The sequence below is a fragment of the Equus asinus genome, chromosome X (assembly GCF_041296235.1).
Source record: "Equus asinus isolate D_3611 breed Donkey chromosome X, EquAss-T2T_v2, whole genome shotgun sequence".
NCBI classification, from domain to species: Eukaryota; Metazoa; Chordata; class Mammalia; order Perissodactyla; family Equidae; genus Equus; species Equus asinus.
In genome coordinates this window covers 57934911-57958552 of record NC_091820.1, presented here as the reverse complement: position 1 = coordinate 57958552, position 23642 = coordinate 57934911, and the positions used below count along the sequence as shown (strand labels likewise).

Genomic DNA, 23642 nt, shown 5'->3' with positions numbered 1-23642 from the left:
TCTCACCCCTCCAAACTACAACTATAACCCAGAACAACTGAATTTCAACCAATAACTCTAATACAGAGATTGTCAGAGACCCACAGCAGCATAACGACAGAGCTCAGAGAGGCTGGAGCTGCCCTCGGAGGAGCTGGAATGGCGTAAGAGAGAACTTCGCTCCCGCCCCTAGAGACTGGGATCACTGCCGTAGATGAGGGAAGGAGTCGGGGCGGGGCCATGAATCCCGGGATCCTCCAGGCCTCCCACTGCACGTGCAGTGGAAACCCGCTAATGGGGGAAAGCTTCTGTGTATGGCGACCCCATCAAGCCAGGGCCCCGGGAGACCAGAGAGCAAGAGCTGATCGGAATCCAGGTCAGTGCATGGGAGAAAGTGCCCCTCCTCCCCCAACCCGCACTGCATGCCTGCCATCACGCCTGAAGGCGGAGGGCTCAGAATGCATGACTCTTGACCCCCATCTAGTGGCGGCAGGCTGTAACTGCAACTGAATACCACCATCATGCACAAAAACCGCTCCTCTGTCATTCAGCAATTTATAAAAGCTCCAGACCAGAAGGAAAGCAATAAAAACACAGAATTAAGCCCTGAGGACTTGGAAATAGGTAAACTAAGCAAAAATGAGTTCAGAGTAGCTATCATCAAAAAACTCAATGAGGTAAAGGGAAATATAGAGAAACAAGTCAACGAGTTCTGGAGTTACTTCACAAAAGAGATAGAAACTATGAAGAAGAATCAATCAGAAATATTAGAGATGAAAAATGCAACGGATCAGATAAAACAGAATACGGATTCCCTGAATGCCCGTGTAGACACCATAGAGGAGAAAATTAGCATAATCGAAGATAGGCTGAATGGCTCCAGAAAGAGGAAGAAAGAGAACTAAGACTTTAAAAAAATGAGAATAATCTCTGAGAAATAGCAGATTCAGTGAGGAAAACCAATTTAAGAACTATTGGAATACCGAAGGGCATGGAAAAGGAAAATGGAGCAGAAAGTGTGCTTTACGAAATTATAGAAGAGAACTTCCCAAATCTAGGGATTCAGGGAGAAATATGTGCGGAGGAAGCTTTCAGATCTCCTAGATTTGTCAATGTAAAAAGACCTGCTGCAAGGCATATAGTAGTAAAAATGGCAAAAATGAATGACAAAGAAAGAATACTCAGGGCAGCAAGACAGAAGAAAATAACCTACAAAGGAACTCCTATCAGACTTTCTGCAGATTTCTCTACAGAAACCTTACAAGCTAGGAGAGAATGGAATGACATATTCAAAACTTTAAAAGATAAAAATCTTCAGCCAAGAATACTCTATCCAGCAAAAATATCCTTCAGATATGAGGGAGAAATTAAATCTTTCCCAGACAAACAAAAGTTAAGGGAATTTGCAACCAAAAGTCCTCCACTACAAGAAATCCTCAAGAAGGCTCTCATACCTGAAAAAAGAAAAAAAGGGAGAAAGGGGTCACAAACCAGAGAGTAGGGAGACCGATAGAATCAGAATAGGATAGCAAATATTCAACTATAGCATTAGGATAAAGGGAAGCAAAGATGATCTTATCACTCTAACTACAAACTCATAACACGAGTTGGAATAAGAGATGAAAATAATAATTTAGGAGGGGAAGAGGAAAGGGACTAAATCAGTCTAGGCCAAGTAAGTAAGAGACCACCAGAAAATGGACTATATTATACATGAGATTCTAAATACAAACTTCAGGGTAGCCACTAAAATAAAAAACAGAACAGAGACACAAAACATAAATAAGGAAAAATCTAAGAAACCCAGCATAAGAAATTGCAGAAGTCAATGGGTAGGCTAAAACACCAGGACGAGAAACAAAGGTAATGCAGGAAAACCAGATAACGAGCGACAGAATGACAGCATTAAGCCCTCATGCATCAATAGTCACCCTCAATGTAAACGGATTGAACTCTCCAATAAAAAGAAACACAATGGCAAAATGGATTAAAGAACAAGATCCAACAATTTGTTGCCTCCAGGAATCACACCTCAGCCCCAAGGACAAACACAGGCTCAGAGTGAAGGGGTGGAAGACAATACTCCAATACAGTAGCAAACAAAAGAAAGCAGGTGTCGCAATACTTATATCAGACAAAATGGATTTCAAAATAAAGCAGGTAAAGAGAGACACAGAGTGACAATATATAATGATCAAAGCAACACTCCATCAAGAAGAAATAATGCTTATAAATATCTATGCACCCAACACAGGAGCACCAAAGTTCATAAAGCAACTATTAACAGACCTAAAGGAACATGTTAAAAATAACACAATAATAGTAGGGGAGCTCCACATCCCACTCACATCAATGGACAGATCATCCAGACAGAAAATCAACAAGGAAATAGTGGAGCTAAACAAAAAGCTAAAACAATTGGACTTAACAGACATGTATAGAACACCTCACCCAAAAACAGCAGAATAGACATTCTTCTCAAGTGTGTATGGAACATTCTCAAGGATAGACCACATGTTGGGAAACAAGGCAAGCCTCTACAAATTTAAAAAAAATTGAAATAATAACAAGCATCCTCTCCAATCATAATGCTATAAGGCTAGAAATTAATCACAAGAAAAAAAACTGAGAAAGGCACAAGGATGTGGAGACTAAACAATATGCTATTGAACAAGCAATGGATCATTGAAGAAATTAAAGAGAAATCAAAAAATACCTGGAGACAAATGAAAATGATAACATGCCATTCCAACTCATATGGGATACAGCAAAAGCCGTATTAAGAGGAAAATTCACCGCAATACAGACACATGTTAACAAAGAAGAAAAATCCCAAATAAGCAATCTTAAACTACACCTAACTGAATTAGAGAAAGAAGAACAAACAAAGCCCAAAGTCAGCAGAAGGAGAGAAATAATAAAAATCAGAGCAGAAATAAATGCTATTGAAATGAAAAAGGCAGTAGAAAGGATCAATGAAACAAAGAGCTGGTTCTTTGAGAAGATAAATAAAATTGACAAACCCCTAGCCAGACTTATAAAGAAAAAAAGAGAGAAAGCTCAAATAAACAAAATCAGAAATGAAAGAGGAGAAATAACAACAGACTCTGCAGAAATATAACGGATTATAAGAGAACACTACGAAAAACTATATGGCAACAAAATGGATAGCCTAGAGGAAATGGATAAATTCTTGGACTCCTACAATCTCCCAAAGCTCACTCAAGAAGAAGCAGACAATTCGAACAGACCAATCACAAGGAAAGAGATTGAAACAGCAATCAAAAACATCCCAAAGAATAAAACCCCAGGACCAGATGGCTTTCCTGGGGAATTCTACCAAACTTTCAGAGAGTATTCACTACCTATCCTTTTCAAGCTGTTCCAAAAAATTAGGGAGGATGGAACACTTCCTAACACATTCTACGAGGCCAATATCACACTGATACCAAAGCCTGGCAAGGACAGCACGAAAAAGGAGAACTACAGGCCAATATCGCTGATGATCATAGATGCAAAAATTCTGAAGAAAATTTTGGCAACCAGAATTCAGCAATTCATCAAAAGGATCATACATCATGATCAAGTGGGATTCATACCAGGGACACAGGGATGGTTCAACATCTGCAAATCAATCAACGTGATACACCACATCAACAAACTGAGGAATAAAAACCGCATGATCATCTCAATAGATGCAGAGAAAGCATGTGACAAGATCCAACAGCCATTTATGGTAAAAACTCTGAACAAAATGGGCATAGAAGGGAAATACCTCAACATAATAAAGGCCATATATGACAAACCCACAGCCAACATCATACTCAATGGACAAAAACTGAGCACCATCTCCCTGAAAACAGGAATGAGACAAGGATGCCCTCTATCACCACTCTTATTTAACATAGTACTGGAGGTCCTGGCCAGAGCAATCAGGCAAGAAAAAGGAGTAAAAGGAATCCAAATAGGGAGGGAAGAAGTGAAACTCACGCTGTTTGCAGATGACATGATCTTATATGTAGAAAACCCCAAAGAATCCATTGGAAAACTTTTAGAAGTAATCAACAACTACAGCAAAGTTGCAGGGTATAAAATCAATTTGCATAAATCAGTAGCGTTTCTATATTCTAATAATGAACTAACAGAGAAAGAACTCAAGAACACAATCCCATTCACAATCGCTACAAAAAGAATAAAATACCTCAGGGTGAATTTAACTAAGGAAGTGAAAGACCTATACAATGAAAATTACAAGGCCTTTCTGAAAGAAATGGATAATGACATAAAGAGATGGAAAGACATTCCATGCACATGGATTGGAAGAAGAAACATAGTTAAAATGTCCGTTCTATCTAAAGTAATCTACAGATTCAATGCCATCCCAATCAGAATGCCAATGACATTCTTTACAGAATTAGAGCAAAGAATCCTAAAATTCATATGGGGCAACAAAAGACCCCGAATTGCTAAAGCAATCCTGAGAAAAAAGAACAAAACGGGAGGCATCACAATCCCTGAGTTCAAAACATACTACAAAGCTACAGTAATCAAAACAGCATGCTACTGGTACACAAACAGGTGCACAGATCAATGGAACAGAATTGAAAGCCCAGAAATAAAACCAAACATCTATGGACAGCTAATCTTCGACAAAGGAGCTGAGGGCATACAATGGAGAAAAGAAAGTCTTTTCAACAAATGGTGCTGGGAAAACTAGAAAGCCAAATGTAAAAGAATGAAAATTGACCATTCTTTCTCACCATTCCCCAAAATAAACTCAAAATAGATCAAAGACCTAAAGGTGAGACCTGAAACCATAAGGCTTCTAGAAGAAAACGTAGGCAGTACACTCTTTGACATCAGTATTAAAAGGATCTTTGCGGACACCATATCTTTTCAGAGAAGGGAAACAATGGACAGAATAAACAAATGGGACTTCATCAGACTAAAGAGCTTCTTCAAGGCAAATGCAAACAGGATTGAAACAAAAAAACAACCCACTAACTGGGAAAAAATATTTGCAAGTTATACATCTGACAAAGGTTTAATATCCATAATATATAAAGAACTCACACAACTCAACAACAAAAAATCAAACAACCCGATCAAAAAATGGGCTGAAGACATGAACAGACATTTCTCCAAAGAAGATATACAGATGGCCAATAGGAACATGAAAAGATGTTCATCATTGCTGATCATCAGGGAAATGCAAATCAAAACTACACTAAGATATCACCTTACACCCATTAGAATGACAAAAATATCTAAAACTAATAGTAACAAATGTTGGAGAGGTTGTGGAGAAAAAGGAACCCTCATACACTGCTGGTGGGAATGCAAACTGGTGCAGCCACTATGGAAAACAGTATGGAGATTCCTCAAAAAAATTAAAAATAGAGCTACCAAACAACCCAGCTATCCCACTACTGGGTATCTATCCAAAGAGCTTGAAGTCAGCAATTCCAAAAGTCCTATGCACCCCAGTGTTCATTGCAGCATTATTTACAATAGCCAAGACATGGAAGCAACCTAAGTGCCCATCAACAGATGATTGGATAAAGAAGATGTGGTATATATATACAATGGAATACTAGTCAGTCGTAAAACAGAACAAAATCGTCCCATTTGCCACAACATGGATGGACCTTGAGGGAATTATGTTAAGTGAAATAAGCCAGATGGAGAAGCACAATCTCTGTATGACTCCACTCATATGAGGAATTTAAAAATGTAAACAAAGAGAACAGATTAGTGGCTACCAGGGGAAAGGCGGGGTGGGGGGTGGGCACAAAGGGTGAAGGGGTGCACCTACAGCACGACTGACAAACAATAATTTACAACTGAAATTTCACAAGATTGTAACCTATCATTAACTCAATAAAAATTAAAAAAAAAAAAACAAAACAACAGCAACAACTCTGCAGTGGTGAGCAAGCCCCCTGCAGAAAGCAGCCCTTTCATTACCCCAGCCTGACCTCCGGTGGTATGACCTGTGCCTCACACATCCCGGCTCCTGCCAGGCCAAGGGTCCTCAGTCCATCCGTATGATGCAGTATTATTCAGTCATAAAAAAGAATGAAGCACTGACACATGCTACAACCGAGATGAATCTCAAAAACATTATGCTAAGCAAAAGAAGCCACATGCAAAATACCACATGAGTAATTCCACTTATATGAAATGTCCAGAAAAGGCAATCCCTTGAGGCAGAAAGTGGTTGCCAGGGGTTGGGGCAGGGGAGAATGGGGAGTGACTGCTAATGGGTACAGGTTTCCTTTTGGAATGACGACAATGTTCCAGAACTAGATGATGGTGATGGTTACACATTGTGGATGTACTAAATGTCACTAAGGTAAATTTTTATGTGTATTTGTCACAACTTAAAAAATACACAAAAGAATAAAAGGCTTAGTGAAGCTAAAAAACAAAAAAGAAAGAAAGAAAATAGACATATGGATCAATGGATAAGATAGAAAGCCCAGAAATAGACCTACACATATATGGTAAGTAGATTTGTGACAAAGGTGCTAAGATAATTAAATTAACTCGTAAGTAACTAGTGGCACTGGAAAAAGTGGATCTCCGTGTGGGAAAAGAAACCACAAACAAACTCCAATACCTCACACTATATGCAAAAGTTAGCTTAGAATAAATCATAGATCTAAGTGCAGACTGTAAAATTGAAAACCTACGAGACAACACAGGAGAAAACTTTTGCATCGTGAGGTTAGGCAAAGATATCTTAGGACATTCATTCAAAAAATATGAGTCACAAAGAAAAATCAATTGATGGACTGTTATCAGAGTTAAAAAAAAGAACCAACAAACAAAAACTTTTGCTTCTCAAAAACCAGGGCTCAGTATCTCTGTGTGGCAGCGTTTTCTACTCATGTACTGGAACCTCATGACTGACCTTGACTTCTACTTAACCCCTAGAACAGAAACCTGGATCTATCTATTTTCGCTTGCAAAAACTCACTTCCCCTTTCTCTATTTCCTGATCAACTTCTTTCCTCACTCATTTCAGGCATGCCTCCTCTGGGAAATCTCCAAGACTCTATTCCAATTCTGGAGGTTGGGCGGCTGCCCCTCCTCAATCTTCCCGTGACCAGGTAAATTTCCTTCCACCTCTCTCTACTGTAATTATTCTTTTCTTGGCTTTTCTCCCACAGAATGGCTTCAAGCAGCCGCTGAGTCTCATTCATTTCTATAATCCCAGGCCGTGGCCCATGATTGCCTCTCAGAAAAGATCAGCCGCATATCCTCATGGTTACATAAGAGATGATTTGTTAAACAACGCTATTATCTCAAAAACCAAATAAAAGACTCTGAGGCCGCCTACATCCTCTTTCCCTTCTGGGCACTGTTTGCAGGGCACTGCCTTGAAGTCTGTGGCACAGACCCTCATAGTTCCAGATGGTAAGCAGGAAACATACCTAGGCAGCTTTGCTTGAAACCAAGTGTCAAAGATGGAATTTCATATAGCAGGACTAAGCAACGAGAAGCTCTCACCTCAGTCACTCTGCTTTCAACTTAGCCCAGCCCAGGCCCTTCCCCTCTGTCCTTCACATTTTCCAAACCCTCCAGGCCCCGAGTCACCTGTCCAGTAGCCATTGGATGCTGACTGTGTCACAGACATGTCATCTCACATAACCCTCCGAGAGGAAAATCTCTACTGGGGATGTGCCATCACCCAGTTCACTCTCCTTGCTTTAATAATCCATTTGGACCCATATACCTCCCCAGGGCTTTGATGCACATAATCCTATGAATCTGAACGTGGAGAGGGCCCACATGAACACTCCTGTCTATGGCATCCCCACTAAATGACAACTCACCATCTGCCTGAACACCTCTGCTTTTTTTGTTCAGCAAGCAGAAACCTGGTGTGAGCCTGCTGGGAGGTTCAGAGGACAGAAGGGAAAAAAAGAAAAGCAAGGAAGAAGAGAAAGAGAGAAAGAAAGAGAGAGAGACAGAGAGAGAGGAAGAGAGAGAAAGAGACTGTAGGGGTGAGATTAAGAGACACAGGAGTGAAGGGGATGTCACATACCAGAAATGTATCCACTGCTTGAGCACAGTGCACTGGGCTGTAGGAGGGAGGAAAGAGAGGGCGGGCCCAGAGGGGCTGGTTGTGGAGGGGGGTGGAGGGGCGAGGCCTTCAGCCTCTTTGCACCCAGGAGAGTGAGGAGCTTAGCTGATCTCTTCAAGGAAGTGCGTTGGTCACTACCGGCACATCACACTCTCCTGGAAGCATGATCTTCACTCCCTTCCTTCCACCTCCTGACCTGGTGAGTCTGATTTCCCTCGTTGTGGTGGAATGTCAGCCCCAGGGGGCTGGGGTTTGGTCTGTAGAGGTGACTGCTGTATCCCCAGCACCTGGAACAGGGCCGAGGATGCACATAACACTTGTTGAATGAGGTATTGAATGTAAGAGAAGGCAGGGACCATTAGGATGAGGCTATTTACCCTCCCCCCCCCCTTTTTTTTTTTTGCAGTATGTGGAAGGCCAGCTTGAAGACACTGAGGAATTTGTTGTTTTGTCTGACACCACGGAGAGCCCATCCAATGTCACAGGCTTGCCCAGGGAGCCTGCTGGTCCCCAAAGGTCTTGGAGGAGCTGGTTCCAGAGAGCCCTGGCATGTTTCGCCAAGTCTTTCAGGTGAGAGCTTGGAACCAGCCTCTGCCTTTCTCACTGCTCACAGCCAAGCCAAAGCGCCTCCCCTTCCCCTTCCACCCAGAGGGCTCCCAGGCCAGACCTGACTTCCCCCAGGGTCCGCAAGGGTCCAGTTGTCACTCTGCTTTGCCTTTGTAGGGGAGGATACCAGACACTTGGAAACAGACCACGGGACCCACAGACACAGATCCATGAATGATGATCAAGCCCCTTCTGCTGCCAGATGCCCTTGCTTTCCCCGGAAGCAAGTTTCTCGGTCGCCGGGCCTGAAATAAATGCTGGTACTCTTGACTGTTTTTGTTTCTCCTTTTCAGCAGTGTAACTTTCAACACTTACACCGGCCTCAGGTGAATTGGGGGTTGTCAGTTGTGCTGGTGGTGGGGTGGTGGAGGAAGGGAGCTGGCATCTTACTTAGCCCTACGAGGCTGTACATTCGCCTTCTTGGGGCAGTGCCACTGGTTCCTCAGTCACGGTTGCAATAGACTTCAGCCAACCAAGAGCGAATTTTCCACAGTGGACAGCTCTGACCACAATGGGGGAAATGACTGTGGGAGTGAGAAAGGAATAACATCTCTCTTTCCCCAACAGCACACACAGTCGCCATTTCTGAGGACAACTGAGTAATGTTTATATGGAGGGGGAGGGAGGAGAGACATGTGGAAAAAGAATCTCCAGATCCTAAGAAAAACTCTTAGGCCCATATACGTATAGTCAGCTCCCAAGCACCCCCACTCCACATCAAGACAGAGCTCCTCCAACAGGCAATGGTTCATTTTCATATGATGAGGGTTTTTCCTCCACTTCCTAAGGTGACCTTGATATGTACTGCAACATAATATCAACAGGGGAAGTCTATCCAGGGAGGTTGGAGCATATTTGTCCCTTTAACCCAACAACACGTGGAGGCCCTGCTAGATATTGCAGCGCCAAAAATCACCAGGCCAATGGACAAAGACATAGGATGTGCCCTTTAGCGTGAAGGAGGCTAACTAGCACGCAGGAACACCAGAATATTCTTCCCCCCTAACTCAAGTAGTCCCCTATACAAGGCCAGGAGAGGGAAACGTACTTGGACAGGGCCTGCTGTGTGAATTAATTTCCCTTTAGTTGTTCAGAGGGCCCGTATCTTTGAGCACCGATGAAGCCCAGGTGGGGTAGGGTTCAGGTAGGAAACATTTGGGAGCCCCATAGCCCTTTCATAGCCCTTTTCCTACATCTTTGGAGGGCAGCCAAGGTGGGACCCATAGGTACAGAACAGAGGAAGCTGTTAATCTTAGCGTGACTGGTTTGCTTTCGATGTGATGTCTCAGCAGTTGTTCCGAATGGCCTAGGAACCACCCCTCTCCCCACAATGCCTCTGTTCTCCTAAGCTGGGCCCTAACTCAGTAGGGATGCTCAGTTCCATGTCGCTGCTTCTCCAAGAGGGGCTGGGATCTCACATTCTGGGTTTCAACCCTGTCCAAGAGAAGAGAGGAGCTCCAATTCCCAGGGGCAGGGGAGCCTGTTGGGCATTCACTCCTTCACAGCTGCTGTCGCATAGGTCACTGGACATGACTAGGGGTGTCAGGGAGAGTCTGTCCCTGCATGTATATGTGTGTGTGTGCGTGTGTTTATGATGTGAATATTTGTTGAGACAAGAAATGATATGGTAAAGTCTGGTGGATAAACATGGGGCACAACTCAGCAGCCGCACTTGAAACCCAAGCGGCAGAGATGGGATTTAATGTAGCACGACTTGACAACGAGAAGCCCTCATCTCTGAGCCTCACCCTCGACACAACCCCACCCTATCCAGGGTTCTCAAATCTAACCCTGACCTTTTCCAAGCCCCCTAAGCCCAGAGCCATCTGCCCGCTGCCCGCCAGACGCTGACTGACACCCAGACACAACACTACACACCATCTCCTGAAAGCAACACCTCTGCTGTTGATTTGACTGAAGGCTGCCATCACCCACCTCAGCCCCTCTTGGCTTTGATGCACCATGTGGCCTTACCCGCCTCCCACTTTGTACAGGCCTTTGGATTCTGCAGCCTCAAAGCAGAAGATATTTTCCTCCACCAGCTCCAGACTCACAGAGGATTCCCCATATGCCTCCCCATTAACATCCCTGTTCTCCCTGCCTGGGACAACCATGATCTCTCTGGCTGACCTTGGGCAAGTCCTCCCTCCTCTTTGGGCTCAGTACTTCCAGAAGTGATTGCCAGGGTTTTCAGTAAGTCATGTTCTACTCGCTGTGTGTGTCTTTAAGCCTTCAGATCCTTGTCTGGTGGTGAAGGACTCAGAATCAGCCGGAAAGCGTCAAATGTGCCTCCCTTTACTGTCAGCCATGACTAGGGACGAGTTAACTTTGCATCTCAAGAGGGACCCCATTACCCCTTGAACATCAGATGAACAGTGAGCACACAGGACAATTATGTGGAGGGAGAGGACAGACCCGTCAACAGTAGGGAAAGGCGTGGCTCATCAGTTTTCCGTCTTTGTTTCTGAAATATGACTGAGCCCAAGTTCTGAGCTCTCCTCCTTTGCTTACATCCTTACCCCCACTGCCAACTGTGTCATGTCACAATCCCTGCACCCAAGGGGGTGGCTCAGGATGTAAGGAAAGTGGACGGGCCTTCAGGAGAGTGTGTGGGGTCAGCAGGAGCTCCCGGATCTTGTGGTGAGCAGATGACCATCGCAGTGTGTGAGTGAGCAAGAGCTTAAGCAAGTTTTGTTGGCCCTGTCCACTCTCATTCTCTCCAGTGCTACATCCCAGTGAATCCTTGGCAACCTTCGGAAGGTGGTGACGTTTGTCCTCAGCTCTGCCTAACATTACACAGCCGCCTGTGTTACAGGGGCTTCACACGTGTCTGTTTTATTCTCCAATCATCCAAAACAAGGCAAGTGGTGTGAGCTCCATTCTGAGGCCACATCACCAGCAAGAGACAGAGCCAGGATCTGGTCCCTCCTTGATATGAGGCAAGGGCCCTTCCATTATAGCCGTACAGCGTAAGCACCACTGTCCCCGACTGGGAGCCATGGGGTCCTGATCCACTGTGTGACACAGCTCATCCTCTTAGGGATGGGGATTCTATACTTGCAGTCCCAAAACCAGCAAAGCTAAAACATTAAGGGAGTCAGAGTTCCTAGGTGACAGGGTCGCCTGGAAACAGTGGCCACCGCTCACTGTCCAATCTCATCCCACACCACATCCCACTGGGGAATTATTTCTACTAACAAAATAATGGTTGTAACCAATGGGAAAAAGAAGTACATCTTCACCCATTGCTCCCTATGGTCCCCTGAGGCAATTCTACAGACCTCCAGGGTGCTCCTGAGCATGGTCTGGAACCCACTGCTCTCATCCAAAAGATGGAGTCTCATGGTAGGCCTTCCAGGGACCTCAATGGAGTCCCCATCGAATCACATTAGTCTTCTGTTTTCTGACTGTATAGGGAAAGCTGTATCTCACTGGGACCCCCAGTGTGGGGACCTCAGCTTCCCAGGGAAGGCAGCTCAATCTTTCAGCCTTCCCAGCAAAAGGCTGACCCATCCTCCCTACACCAATTATAAAGAGGGGCTCGGTTTTTCTGTGACTCCAGTGTGAGGAAACGTATTGAGATCTCGCCAGTGAGGGCCAATGTGGGCTTTGCTTGTATCCATGATCCTGCTAGTCAATTTTGTTCATCACTGGTCATCTTCAGACACTCCTAGTTTCAATCACAGACAAAAGACAGGCAGATGGAGAAACTGCACCCACAGAACACCCACTCACCTGTGGGTTTTAAAATGTGTGCTGAAAAGTAGTGGAAGAGGGGATGGGGGAGTGACATGATTTGAGAGATGTTTTGCATAGGACAGATAGGATGGTGCTGTCTTAGGTTGGAGGTGGGCCTGGGGGGGAGGGGCAAAGAGGGGCCAATGATGACACCCAGGTTTCCGGCTTGAGTGACCTGTGACCTGGGGTTACCATTCACCAAGAGGGGATCACAGGTGGAGAAGCAGCATTCAGTGGGAAGCGGAAGACGTCAGGCCTGGACTTGGACCCTGCTAAAATTCATAGAGCCGATGGGTTGGTGAGAAGCTACCTTGAATGTGCTCACAGTGACAAAGGAAATCAACCAAATTCTACCCCACTCAAGGAGTGGATACAAATTCTGTTTTACTTTATTTTTTTACATACGTAATAACGCACACGATAAGCGTGTTATGTTTTGGTGTATGGTGTGAAGGTGGGGCTCGAAATTGGCGGTTCTTAACCATTTCAGGTAATATTTGTATGAAACATGTGAACAGAGGAGGCTGCCTCAGGCCCTGACTGGCCACTGGGGAGCTGACAAGACCTATATTTCAGGGACACCCATAAACCATTCGTGGCACACACCATGGAGCACGGCTTGGGGAGCTTAGGCCTTGGATTACTTACTCATCGATGTCCTCTGGGAGTGGTGAGGCGAGGAGAATGTGAACTGTCTTCTCCCAGAGGCAGGAGCTAGACTTAGAAATCATAATTCTTATGTTCTCTACTTGCTGTGAGAAGTAAATGGGATAAAACACGTAGAGGAGTGCCAGGCAAAACCTGGCCCCCAGTAACATTGCCCTGCCATATTTCCCTAGAGGGCAGGAGTCATGATTTTTGGGTGGCATTTGTAACTCTACCAGGCATATTATCAACAGTGGGCATTTAATAATGAATAGTAATAACAGTTACCATTTATCTCATATGGACTAGAAGCAGCTCGGTTTTTTCTGCAGTTGACTGAGTGAGTAATCGGTTGGACTTGTATCACGCTCTGTGCTTTCTAATATCTCCAAGTGCTGTTGGATTTACCTCATTACTCTCCACAGCATTCCTGAGGGGTTGAGAAAGACTGATGTTGTTACCTTCTTGGGTGGATGAGTCCAGGGACTTAGAGGAATGATAGCTTCCGCCTCACAGAAGGGCTGTGAGGATTAGGTGGGATGCCCCTTCCACAGAGCAGCAGGGGTTGAACAGGGTCCAGAGCCGACACTCAGTGGTTTCCTTGAGGTCAGGCCCTTTGGGGTAGGCTTGGGATCTCGTCTGTCCTCCGGACCTGTGCCAGCAGTCATTTGCACAAAAGTCATGAAGACACTAGCAGTGGCCGAGAGCTCGCAAAGAGGAGGACAACTGTGGGCTGCCAAAACGATTGCTGGAGGTATATCACATCTCTTTCCCCTCTAACCCAGCTGGAGTCAAAGAATTCCCCTCACTGCAACTCGTGAAGTGAGGGTTAGAACTGTTATTTTGGTTTTAGAGAAGCAGCCAGGGGAGAGACAGTTACTTAGCCAAAGTCACAGTCAGTGATGGGTCTGGTCCTGGCCCCCAGATCTCTTGACCCTCATGACAGTGTTCTTCTGTTCAGCAGGTCCATTATCATGTCCTGTTCTTCTGCAATACCTTGTCATGAGCATTTAAAGCAGGCAAGCTCCTCTACGGGTAAAAGGGGGCTAGTTGCGCTAGGTAATTTATCTCCTCTACGCCCGGGAGGAGGCAGGTGTGAAGAGGCTATAGTGTTGGCTGACACTCTACCATGGACCCGACTCATTACATAGTTTTTGACTCTTGCACATACATAGTGTAGCATCTCAGATCCACATCTGGGGGTAAATTGCTGCACCTTCTCAAAATCTTGTTTTCTGTACTCGAACATCAGGGTAAGTATCACCAACCTCACACAGTTGTGGTGAGGACTAAATAAAGCAGCCAGTATGCACACCCCAAATGAGAAGCAGCCATACAAGAAGACACAGGAAATAAAATAAAATTAAAAGAGAAGTTAGAGGCTGGGCGCAAACATGTTCTTCAATCACAACAGATTAAAGAATCATACCTACAACATACGGAGAACTCTGATGAAACAACTCAGAACACACACACCCACAAACAAACAACAATGGAAAAGTTAGCAAAGATTTTGAACAGACCATTTACAGAAATACAAATGGCCAATACAAAAGGAATAGGAGCCCAACACCACAAGCAATAACGGAAATAAAGTAACAGTGAGCTTACACTTTTCAAACTGCACATTGACAAACATTTAAAAAATTAACGTTGCCAAATGGGTATCATTCACTGATGTGAATGCAAACTGGCGGAGATTCTTTGGAGAGCCATTTTGCAGGGACTGATCACCTTTAATCTATTAACTCTACTGTGCATCTCCAAATTCTCCTCCTGACTCTTGCCACAGACCAGAACTAGAAGCAGGCTGGGACAACTGATGCTTCCTAGACCAGGGCCCTGGGGGCTCAGATGTCATGGCCTTAAGGCTCATTGCAGTGTTCTAGAAAACCCGTTTCAAGCCCCGGACACAGCTGCAGGCATCCTCAAGATCGGGACCTTGGGAGGCGTCCCCAGGGCTGAGCCTGAGCCTTGACTGAGCAGCCTGACTCTCAAGAATTACAGCCAAAGTTCTCGGGGTCTCTGTGAGACGCAAGTTTCTAGATCTGTGTTCCCTCGATTGCCCTACCTTGACTTCTACTAGCACACAGAAGAGAAACCTGGGGTTTGATTATGAATCCCCAGCAAAGCTGGGACTCTGCTCGTTGCAAATTCAGGGGTGGTTTCAAGGATTTGGCAGAGCCTTCCTGGCTACGAACTGAGCTTCTGGATATGAGGATGGGGCTGGTGAGGAGAAAGTACACTCGACAATGACCTGGGTTTGAATTTCATTAGAGCTTAAAGTAAACAGTGCACACACTGGCCTTTCCTTAAGTCTTTAGGCTTATGTATTCATAAATAGAGTAACATAAAAATTGGCAGCCATCACTTTCAATTTGTCATTTAACCATCTGAGTTAAAGTGGAGTGGTGGGGCTGGAAACCTGATTAGAGTGAGTTTAAGGGAGAGTGGGAGAGACGGAAGGGAAACAATGATGTTAGTCAATGAGGCATCTCTGTACTTGAAGGAGTGTAAGAGAATGTATCAACTGCTTGAACACAGTGTACTCATCTACAGGATGGGACGGTGGAAATCCAGGCCAGGGAGGCAGAGATGGAGTTTCAAGGAGGGGACTGGCCCTTAGCCTGGTTACACCCAGCAGAATGAAGAGCTCTGCTGACCTCTGACAATAAGTCCTTTCAGACACGACATGCACGTCGCATCTCACAGAAAACATGAACTTCTCTGGCATCCTGCTGGTGCTGAGTGCTGACCTAGTGAGTTTGATTTCCCTCCAGCGTCACAGATCATCAGGTCCAGGAGATCATCAGGTTCACTGTTGTTTCCCCAGGGCCTAGAACTGAGCCTGGGATGCACACAGTAGGCCCTCAACAAACAATTGATGAAAGAAGGAATGAATGTCAGTGCTGGTCAGGATGATTTTTCTCTATTTTCCAGAACAGGACTGGCTCAGCTGAAGACACTGTGCCCTTCGTATATTTTGTCAACACCATGGAGAACCATTCCAATGGCTCAGGCTTGCCCAGGGAGCCTGCTCGTCCCCAAGGGCCTTGGAGGAGCCGGTTCCAGAGAGCCCCTGATGTGTTTCACCAAGTTCTTAGGTGAGAGTTCAGAGCCAGCCTCTGCCTCTCTGTTCGCAGGCATGCCAATGTGCCTCCCCTTCCTGCTTGACCCAGAGAGCCCCCAGGTCAGGTCCGACTTCCCCCGGGTTTCCAAGGTCCAGCTCTCACTCTGCTTTGCTTTTGCAGGGGAGGGCACCAGACACTCAAGAACTGAGACCACAGGACCCACAGACATCGACCCACGAATGGTGATCAGGCCCCCTCTGCTGCCACATGCCCCTATGTTCCCATTTTCTCTGCCACTGGGCTTAAAAATAAATGTGGCATGCTTGATTCTTTTGGCTTCATGATATTTATTGTCCCTTTCCACACCAACATCCACCTCCTGTGGTTTATGGTTTGCCTCCTTTGGTGAGGGCCTTGGGGGAAGAGGGTGTTAGGGACAGGGAGTTACCACGTTACGTAGCCACGTGAGTCAGTATTCCTGTTCCTTGGAGCAGTACTGCTTGTTTCTCAGTCGCCGTTGAGATAGGGACTGTTTCTGATGGGGAGCAATTGTTCTACTAGCTTCAAGCATCTCGAAAAGGGTGCCTGCTGGGCAGTGACTGAGTGATAGCCAGTAGGGCAGGAGACAACGGTAGTGAGTGGAGGGACAGGGAGGTTGGGTCAGAAGGAGAGAAGATGTCGCAGAACCCAAGGCTTTTAGAGGAATTAGAGCCACTAAGTTATCATCTGACCACAATGACCTCCACCCGACCCTTGGAGAGAGTCCCTCCAGCACACGGCCTCGTCCTTACCTCGGGTCGTTTATCTCATGTTATGACACCATGCCCCTTTGTAAGCTGCTCTTGGTATGTATTGCAGTAAAATAGCAGTAGGGGAAGAGCCGAGTCTGGTGAGTGCTTCCTGGAGCTGGGGAAAGCCTGGGCTTTTCTGGGACTGTTCTGCTTCTAGCTAAGGCTCTGCTAGGGGAGGCCGGCCCGCTCCGGTCCATACCCCCATAGCTAATGGAACTGTCTGGTTCCTTGGAAACTCCCAAGCCTACCAGGCCTCTCAACTTGCTGCATTTGGCTCTGAGCTGCACCGAAGAAATATGGGTTGCAGGGGCTCCGAGAGTCCCTCCTTCTCTTCTGCTTTCCATTTTTAGACTATTTTCTACTGTAATATTTCAAACCTGCAGAAAAACAGAGGGAATAACACCGCAGCCACCACCCCCATTTAATAACGCTTTGCCATAAGTGTCTCAGATCTCTCTCTACTTTTGAATTAAATATCACGGACGTGTAGAAAGCATCCTCAACCCATACTCACTCGTCTCCTTCCTAAAGTAGGTCCCCCTCCTTGGTGTCTGAGTAATCCCAGGTCTCCATGCCGCTTCAGAGTATCCCCCCCCCCCGCATAGGTGACCCCACATTGCCTTAGAAATGGTGCCCTGAGGTCTCCTGGCCAACATGGGGGATTCTACAACCCTGAATCCCAATCCTGTGGGCAAAAGCAAGAAGAGCTCAGCAGATTTTTTACAGATAACCCAGGACCCAGCCCTCTCCCATCTATAAACTTGTCCTCTTGAGGTGGGCCCTGTCTCAGTAGGGGAGCTGAGCTCTCCATCTGATTCCCCAAGAGAGGCCAGGAACACCGTCCTAGGTCCTAGCCCTGCTCAAATGAGAGGAGTGTTCCATTCACACGGGGGGCTAGACCCTTGCCAGCTGCTGTCACACCCCGTGGGCTCAACGACCAGGTGTGACTGGTGGGGATGGGGAAGAAGCCCGGACCAGGCAGACCTGAGTCCTGGTGAGACCCATTCCATGGGCCTACTGGAAGCCTGCTGGGATCACCAGACAATGCAGCCCTGAGCAAGGTGACCCATTAATAGTCATTAGCTCCACCAAAGTGGCTGATACTTGCAGGGGCTCACTATACTGAGGTGAGTACAGAGAGCAGATGTGTTAGGCAGACTTCTAAAATGGCTTCTACAGATCCCTGCATCCTGGCACCCATGCCCCCATATAAATCTCTTCTCCTTGAGTGTGGGCTAGACCTAGTAACTTGCTTCTAACCAATAGAACTTGGCAAAAGTGATGGCATGTCGTCACTGAGGTTAGGCTATACCAAGACTGTGACTTCCACCTTGCTGGCATTCATTCTCTCTCTCTGGCTCTTCTTGTGTTTTCGCTCTGATGGAGAGGGCCACACGGCAAGGAGCAGATGGCAGTTTCTAGCCAACAGCCAGAGAGGAACTGAGACCCTCAGTCCAGTAACCCATGAGGATCTGGATCCTGCCAATGGCCATGTGGGTGAGCTTGGAAGTGGATCCTCCCCCAGTCAAGCCTTCAGATGAGACCACAGTCCCTGGGCTGATACCTTGATTGCAGCCTTCTGAGGGATGGGAAGCAGAGGATCCAGTGAAGTCATGCCTGGGTCCCTGTTCCACAAACCCCTGAGATAATAACTGTGTCTCATTTTAAACCACCATGTTTTGGGGTAATTTGTTACGCAGCAGTCAATAATAATTGACTGACCTGGGGTCTAGTCCCAACTTTGTCCCTAATCATCTGTGTCACCTTGGGCAAATTGCTTAAAGTCTCTGGCTCAGTTTGCTCTTCTGTGATGTTTGACTGATACTCAACTTGCAGGACTTTTGGAAGGATAACTGTCAATTCATTTGTAACTCATGTGACAGAATGTCTGATACATACTAGGCCCTCAGTAAATGGCAGCCATGACTATTAATATAGTTGATCTGGGACCCTGCATTCGCCTTGCAGGAGCTCTCCAGTGATCCAGGAGGGCTCCAGGACTCAAAAAGCCAACCCAAGCAAAAATATCTCCCTATCGAGTAGCACAAAAGCATTTGTTCTCCAGGAAGGGAGGCATTTCAGAGTGGATACTTTTCTAAAACATTCTGGTGTGAGGGAGGCAGTCCCAGCTCGATGCAGCTCAGAGGCCATATCCCTTACACGAAGGAACAAATACTCCCATTTCTCCCGCCCTCCTTCCTCCCTCCCTCCATTGCTGCTTCCCTCTCTGTCCCTCTCCCTTCCGCCCTCCTTCTTTCCCTTCCTCTCTCTCAGTTGCCTGTTTCCAAGATCCTCTCCCCACAATTCTGTCTCTTTCCACCCATTTCACGCCTACTAAGTACCTAGCACCTCCTTATGTTTTCCTTGTTTTATTCTAAATAAACTCGTATCAAGTTCTCATTGTGCACTGCTCTCTGGCTCCCCCAGGCCATGGAGGATAGTCCCTGGCCACTGGCTTCTGGGGAACAGCTCGGGTGGGCATCACCCTCACCTCTCCATTACTCCCTAGAGGTGGTGCATTTAGAAGGCCCAGTTTGTGCAGTATAGAAATCTGCACAGAGACAGGAGCCCAGGGCACATTCCAGACCAGGAATGGAGACTACTTCTTTCTGGATCACCCAGATCCAAACTGAGATGATTCTGTAAGAGCCCCTTTCCACCCAGGATTTTGTCTCTCATCTCTCAGACCTCCCACCTGAACATCTGGACTCTGGTCTTCTCCTACAGCCTCATCTCTCTCTACAGCACATTGAAAGTTTGCCTTCAGTCTCAAAAAACAACTTTCAATCTGCCCTGCTTCAGGGCTTTTGCACTCTGAAACCACTATTTCCCTGTTTGGCCTTCCACTTGTCCTTCTGGTCTCTGATGTTCCTACCCGCATAAGGAACCTTTCCTCGTTCCCAGAGCACCCCAGCCCTTGGCCACCTGTCCACTCTCTGCTGTGCACACAAACATACTGGGTACTTTTCCCCATCACAGCACTTTGCACACTGAACTCTCACCTCTGGTGGGTTCATTTGCATCACTGTCCCACTCAGACTCGCATCTCTGGGGCAGGAGCTGTGCCTTGTTGGTCCTGGAACAACCAGTACCCGACACCGGGCTTTCACATGCAGTGGGGACCCAATGAATGCTTACTGAAAAACTGACTTAATGAGCATGTTTTCATTAAGCCTTTATTGTGCCTACACTCTCTGATCTGGGACAATGGTGAGCAGTATCCTTTTCATTTCCTCCAGCATGGAGTCCAGAGTCTCCTGTCCAGCAAGAGCTGGATGTTTCCAAAGTCTGGGCTGAGAGCAGTCTTCCCGGAGGTGCCAAAGACTTTTCTGCATTCCTGAAATGAATCTGGTCTGGCCAAACGTAGGGAGGGCAAGGAATGTGAGACCATGTGGGACACAGGGGTGGCCATAGCTGCCACCACTCTGACAGGTCCCAGGCCCAAGGGACAAGGTTCTGAGGCCTTCTCACTCCCTCTTTTTGTAGGAGAATGCCAATTTCTCTACTTTCTGTCCAGCTCTTGTTATTGTCCATCTTTTTATTATAGCCATCTTGTTGGGTGTAAAATGGCATCCCATTGTAGTTTTGATTTTTATTTCCCTAGTGACTAAGCATCTTTTCATGTACTTATTGGCCATTGGAATATTGTCTTTGGAGAAATATCTATTCAGGTCTTTGTCCATATATTTTCTTTTAGCATTTTTTTCTAGCTTTATTTGTTTCCATATCACACATAATGTATGCTGAATTACAAATCAAAAAGAAAAAAGAGAAAGAAAACATCCATTACAGATTACTTATGTTATGCCTCCATGCCAAAATTTGTGTGTTCATAGACACACATTCAATTCTTGGATGCTGGGTTAGCCAATCTCTTTATTTGTTTCTAATTTTAATTTTATAATTGAGATATAATTAACATTGTCTAAGTTTAAGGTGTACAATGTGTTGACCTGATACACTGATATATTGAGAAATGATTAACACTATTGTGTTAGCTTACACTTCCATCACCTCACATTATTACCATTTCTTTTTTTGTGGTAAGAACACTTAAGATCTACTCTCTTAGCAAATTTCAAGTTTATAAATACAGTATTGTTAACTATAATCACCATGCTGTACATCAGATCTCCAAAACTTACTCAACTTAAAACTGAAAGTTTGCACCCTTTGACCAATATTTCCCCATTTCCTCCACCCCCTAGCCCCTGGTAAACACCATTTTACTCACTGTTTCTATGAGTTTTTAGATTCCAGATGTAAATGATATTGTACAGTTTTTACCTTTCTCTGTTTGACTTACTTCATTTAACATAATGTCCTCAAGGTCCATCCAGGTTGTTGCAAACAGCAGGATTTCCTTCTTCCTCATGGCAGAATAATATGCCATTGTGTATATATAACACATCTTCTGTATCCATTCATCCATTGACAGAAACTTAGGTTGTTTTCGTATCTTGCCTATTATGAATAATGCTGCAATGAATGTGAGAGTGCAGATATCTCTTTGAGATCGTGATTTCATTCCTTTGGATATAAACCCACAAGCGGGATAGCTGGATCATATGGTACTTCTATTTTCAATTTTTGGAGGAACTTCCACACTGTTTTCCATAGTGGCTGCACCAGTTTACATTCCCACCAACAGTCTACAAGGGTTCCCTTTTCTCCACAGCCTCACCAACACTTATCCTTTGTCCTTTTGATGATAGCCATTCTAACAGGTGTTAGAATGTGGTATCACATTGTGGTTTTGATTTGCATTACCTTGATGATTAATGATGTTGAGCATCTTTTCATGTACCTGTTGGTCAAATGTATGTCTTCTTTGGCAAAATGTCTATTCAAGTCTTCTGCCCATTTTTTAATCAGGTTGTTTGTCTTTTTGTTGTTGGGTTATATGAGTTCTTTGTATGTTTTGGGTATTAACTCCTTATCAGATACAGCCATGTGCTGCTTAACATTGTGGATACGTTTTGAGAAATACATTGTTATACGATTTCGTTGTTGTACAAACATCAAAGAGTGTACTTACACAAACCTAGATGGTGTAGCCTACTACCCACCTAGGCTACATGGTATAGCCTATGGCTCCTAGGCTACAAACCTGTATAGCATGTCACTGTACTGAATACTGTAGGCAACTGCAGCATAATGGTAAATATTGGGGTATCTAAACATAGAAAATGTACCGTAAAAATATGGTATAAATGATAAAAAATGGTACACCTGTATAGGGCATGTACCATGAATGGAGCAACCGTAAGTTGCCTTGGGTGAGTCAGTGAGTTAGTGGTGAGTGAATGTGAAGGCCTGGCACAATACTGTACAGCACTTAGGCTGTACTAAGTTTAGAAAGAATTTTTTTCTTTAATAATAAATTTACTTCAAGTTACTGTAACATTTTTACTTTATAAACTTTTAAATTATTTTTAACTTTTTGACTCTTTTGTAATAACACCTGGCTTCAAACACAAACAACTTGTACAGCTGTACAAAAATATTTTCTTTCTCCACATCTCTGCCCTATAAGCTTTTTTCTATTTAATTTTTTTTTGTTTTTGCTTTTTAAACTTTTTTGTTGAAAACTAAGGCACAAACACACACATTAACCTAGGCCCACACAGGATCAAGATTATCAATATTACTGTCTTCCACTTCCACATATTGTCCCACTGGAAGTTCTTCAGCGTCGGTAACATGCATGGAAGTCTCATCTTCTCTGATAACAATGCCTTCTTCTGGAATACCTCTTGAAGGACCTCTCTGAGGATCTTCATAAGGAGTTGTCACTCTATTCAGAAATATGTCCATGGTGGTTTTCTTGGTTTGGTTTGTTTTAATCATAAATTTGCCTGTGAGCAGATAATGCATCATGTACATTCCTCCTATTAATGAAAACTATTTGGTGCTGGGGCGTATGTTTTCAAAGGTTTTAAGGAACTTGACAAGGTCTGCAAAAGTTTCTGCTAAACTCTTCACTGTGAATTTTCTTGGGGTTTTTTTCTTCTTCTTCTCCTGCAGTTTCCTTTTCTCTTGCCTCTTCTTCATCAGTGCATTCCCGTTCCAGTTCCAACAACTCCTCGTTAGTCAATTCCGCTAGGAGCTCCTCAATGTCATCCTCATCCACACCCAGGTTAAAGTTGTTTGCCACCTCAACCACAGCCTTGTTGATTTTTGTAACCTCCTCATCCTCGGCAAACCCTTTGAAGTCATGAGTGAACCTCTTGAGGGTCTCCTTCCCGATGCCATGCATATGCTTCTTGGTGAAATCACTCCAAGCTCAAACAAGGTTCTTGATGCAGTCAGATGTTGTAATCCTTTCATAATTGAGACAATGTCTTCTCAGCATCTTCCTCAGTTGTAGCAATAGCCTGGGCAAAGGTCCTCCTCAGGTGGTAGGCCTTAAAAGCTGCTTTAACTCTTTGATCCATTGGTTGGCTCAAAAAAATGGTGTTTGGAGGAAGAAACACCGCTTTGATATTGGGATGAAGATCACAAATAAAACGAGGATGTCTGGGAGCACTACCAACAATAAGAAAAATCTTGAAAGGTATATTTTTCCAAACCGCACTTCTCCATTTTGCTGGCATAGCCATTTAGGAGGGTATCTTGGAAGAGGAGCTGGGTCATCCAAGACTTCTAATTGCTCCCATAGTACACTGGTGGTGTGTGCTTATTCATATGCTTGATGGCCCTGTGGCTCTCACTGTGCCA

The 23642-nt window shown here is 45.0% G+C and overlaps 1 protein-coding gene across 1 annotated transcript; it reads left to right on the top strand.

Moving 5' to 3' along the window:
* The first annotated feature begins 8234 nt into the window (after window positions 1-8234).
* Window positions 8235-8855, top strand: LOC106840872 (protein FAM236D-like). The gene is made up of 3 exons (XM_044764163.2): window positions 8235-8270; window positions 8478-8641; window positions 8795-8855. The coding sequence occupies exons 1-3, from the start codon at window positions 8235-8237 to the stop codon at window positions 8853-8855; spliced, it is 261 nt and encodes an 86-aa protein (XP_044620098.1).
* Window positions 8856-23642: the final 14787 nt, after the last annotated feature.

Coding starts and splice junctions, on each gene's coding strand:
- LOC106840872 (XM_044764163.2), top strand. CDS start 8,235: ATGATCTTCACTCCCTTCCTTCCACCTCCTGACCTG. Junction 8,271..8,477: donor TCCTTCCACCTCCTGACCTG/GTGAGTCTGATT, acceptor TTTTTTTTGCAG/TATGTGGAAGGCCAGCTTGA. Junction 8,642..8,794: donor TGTTTCGCCAAGTCTTTCAG/GTGAGAGCTTGG, acceptor TTGCCTTTGTAG/GGGAGGATACCAGACACTTG.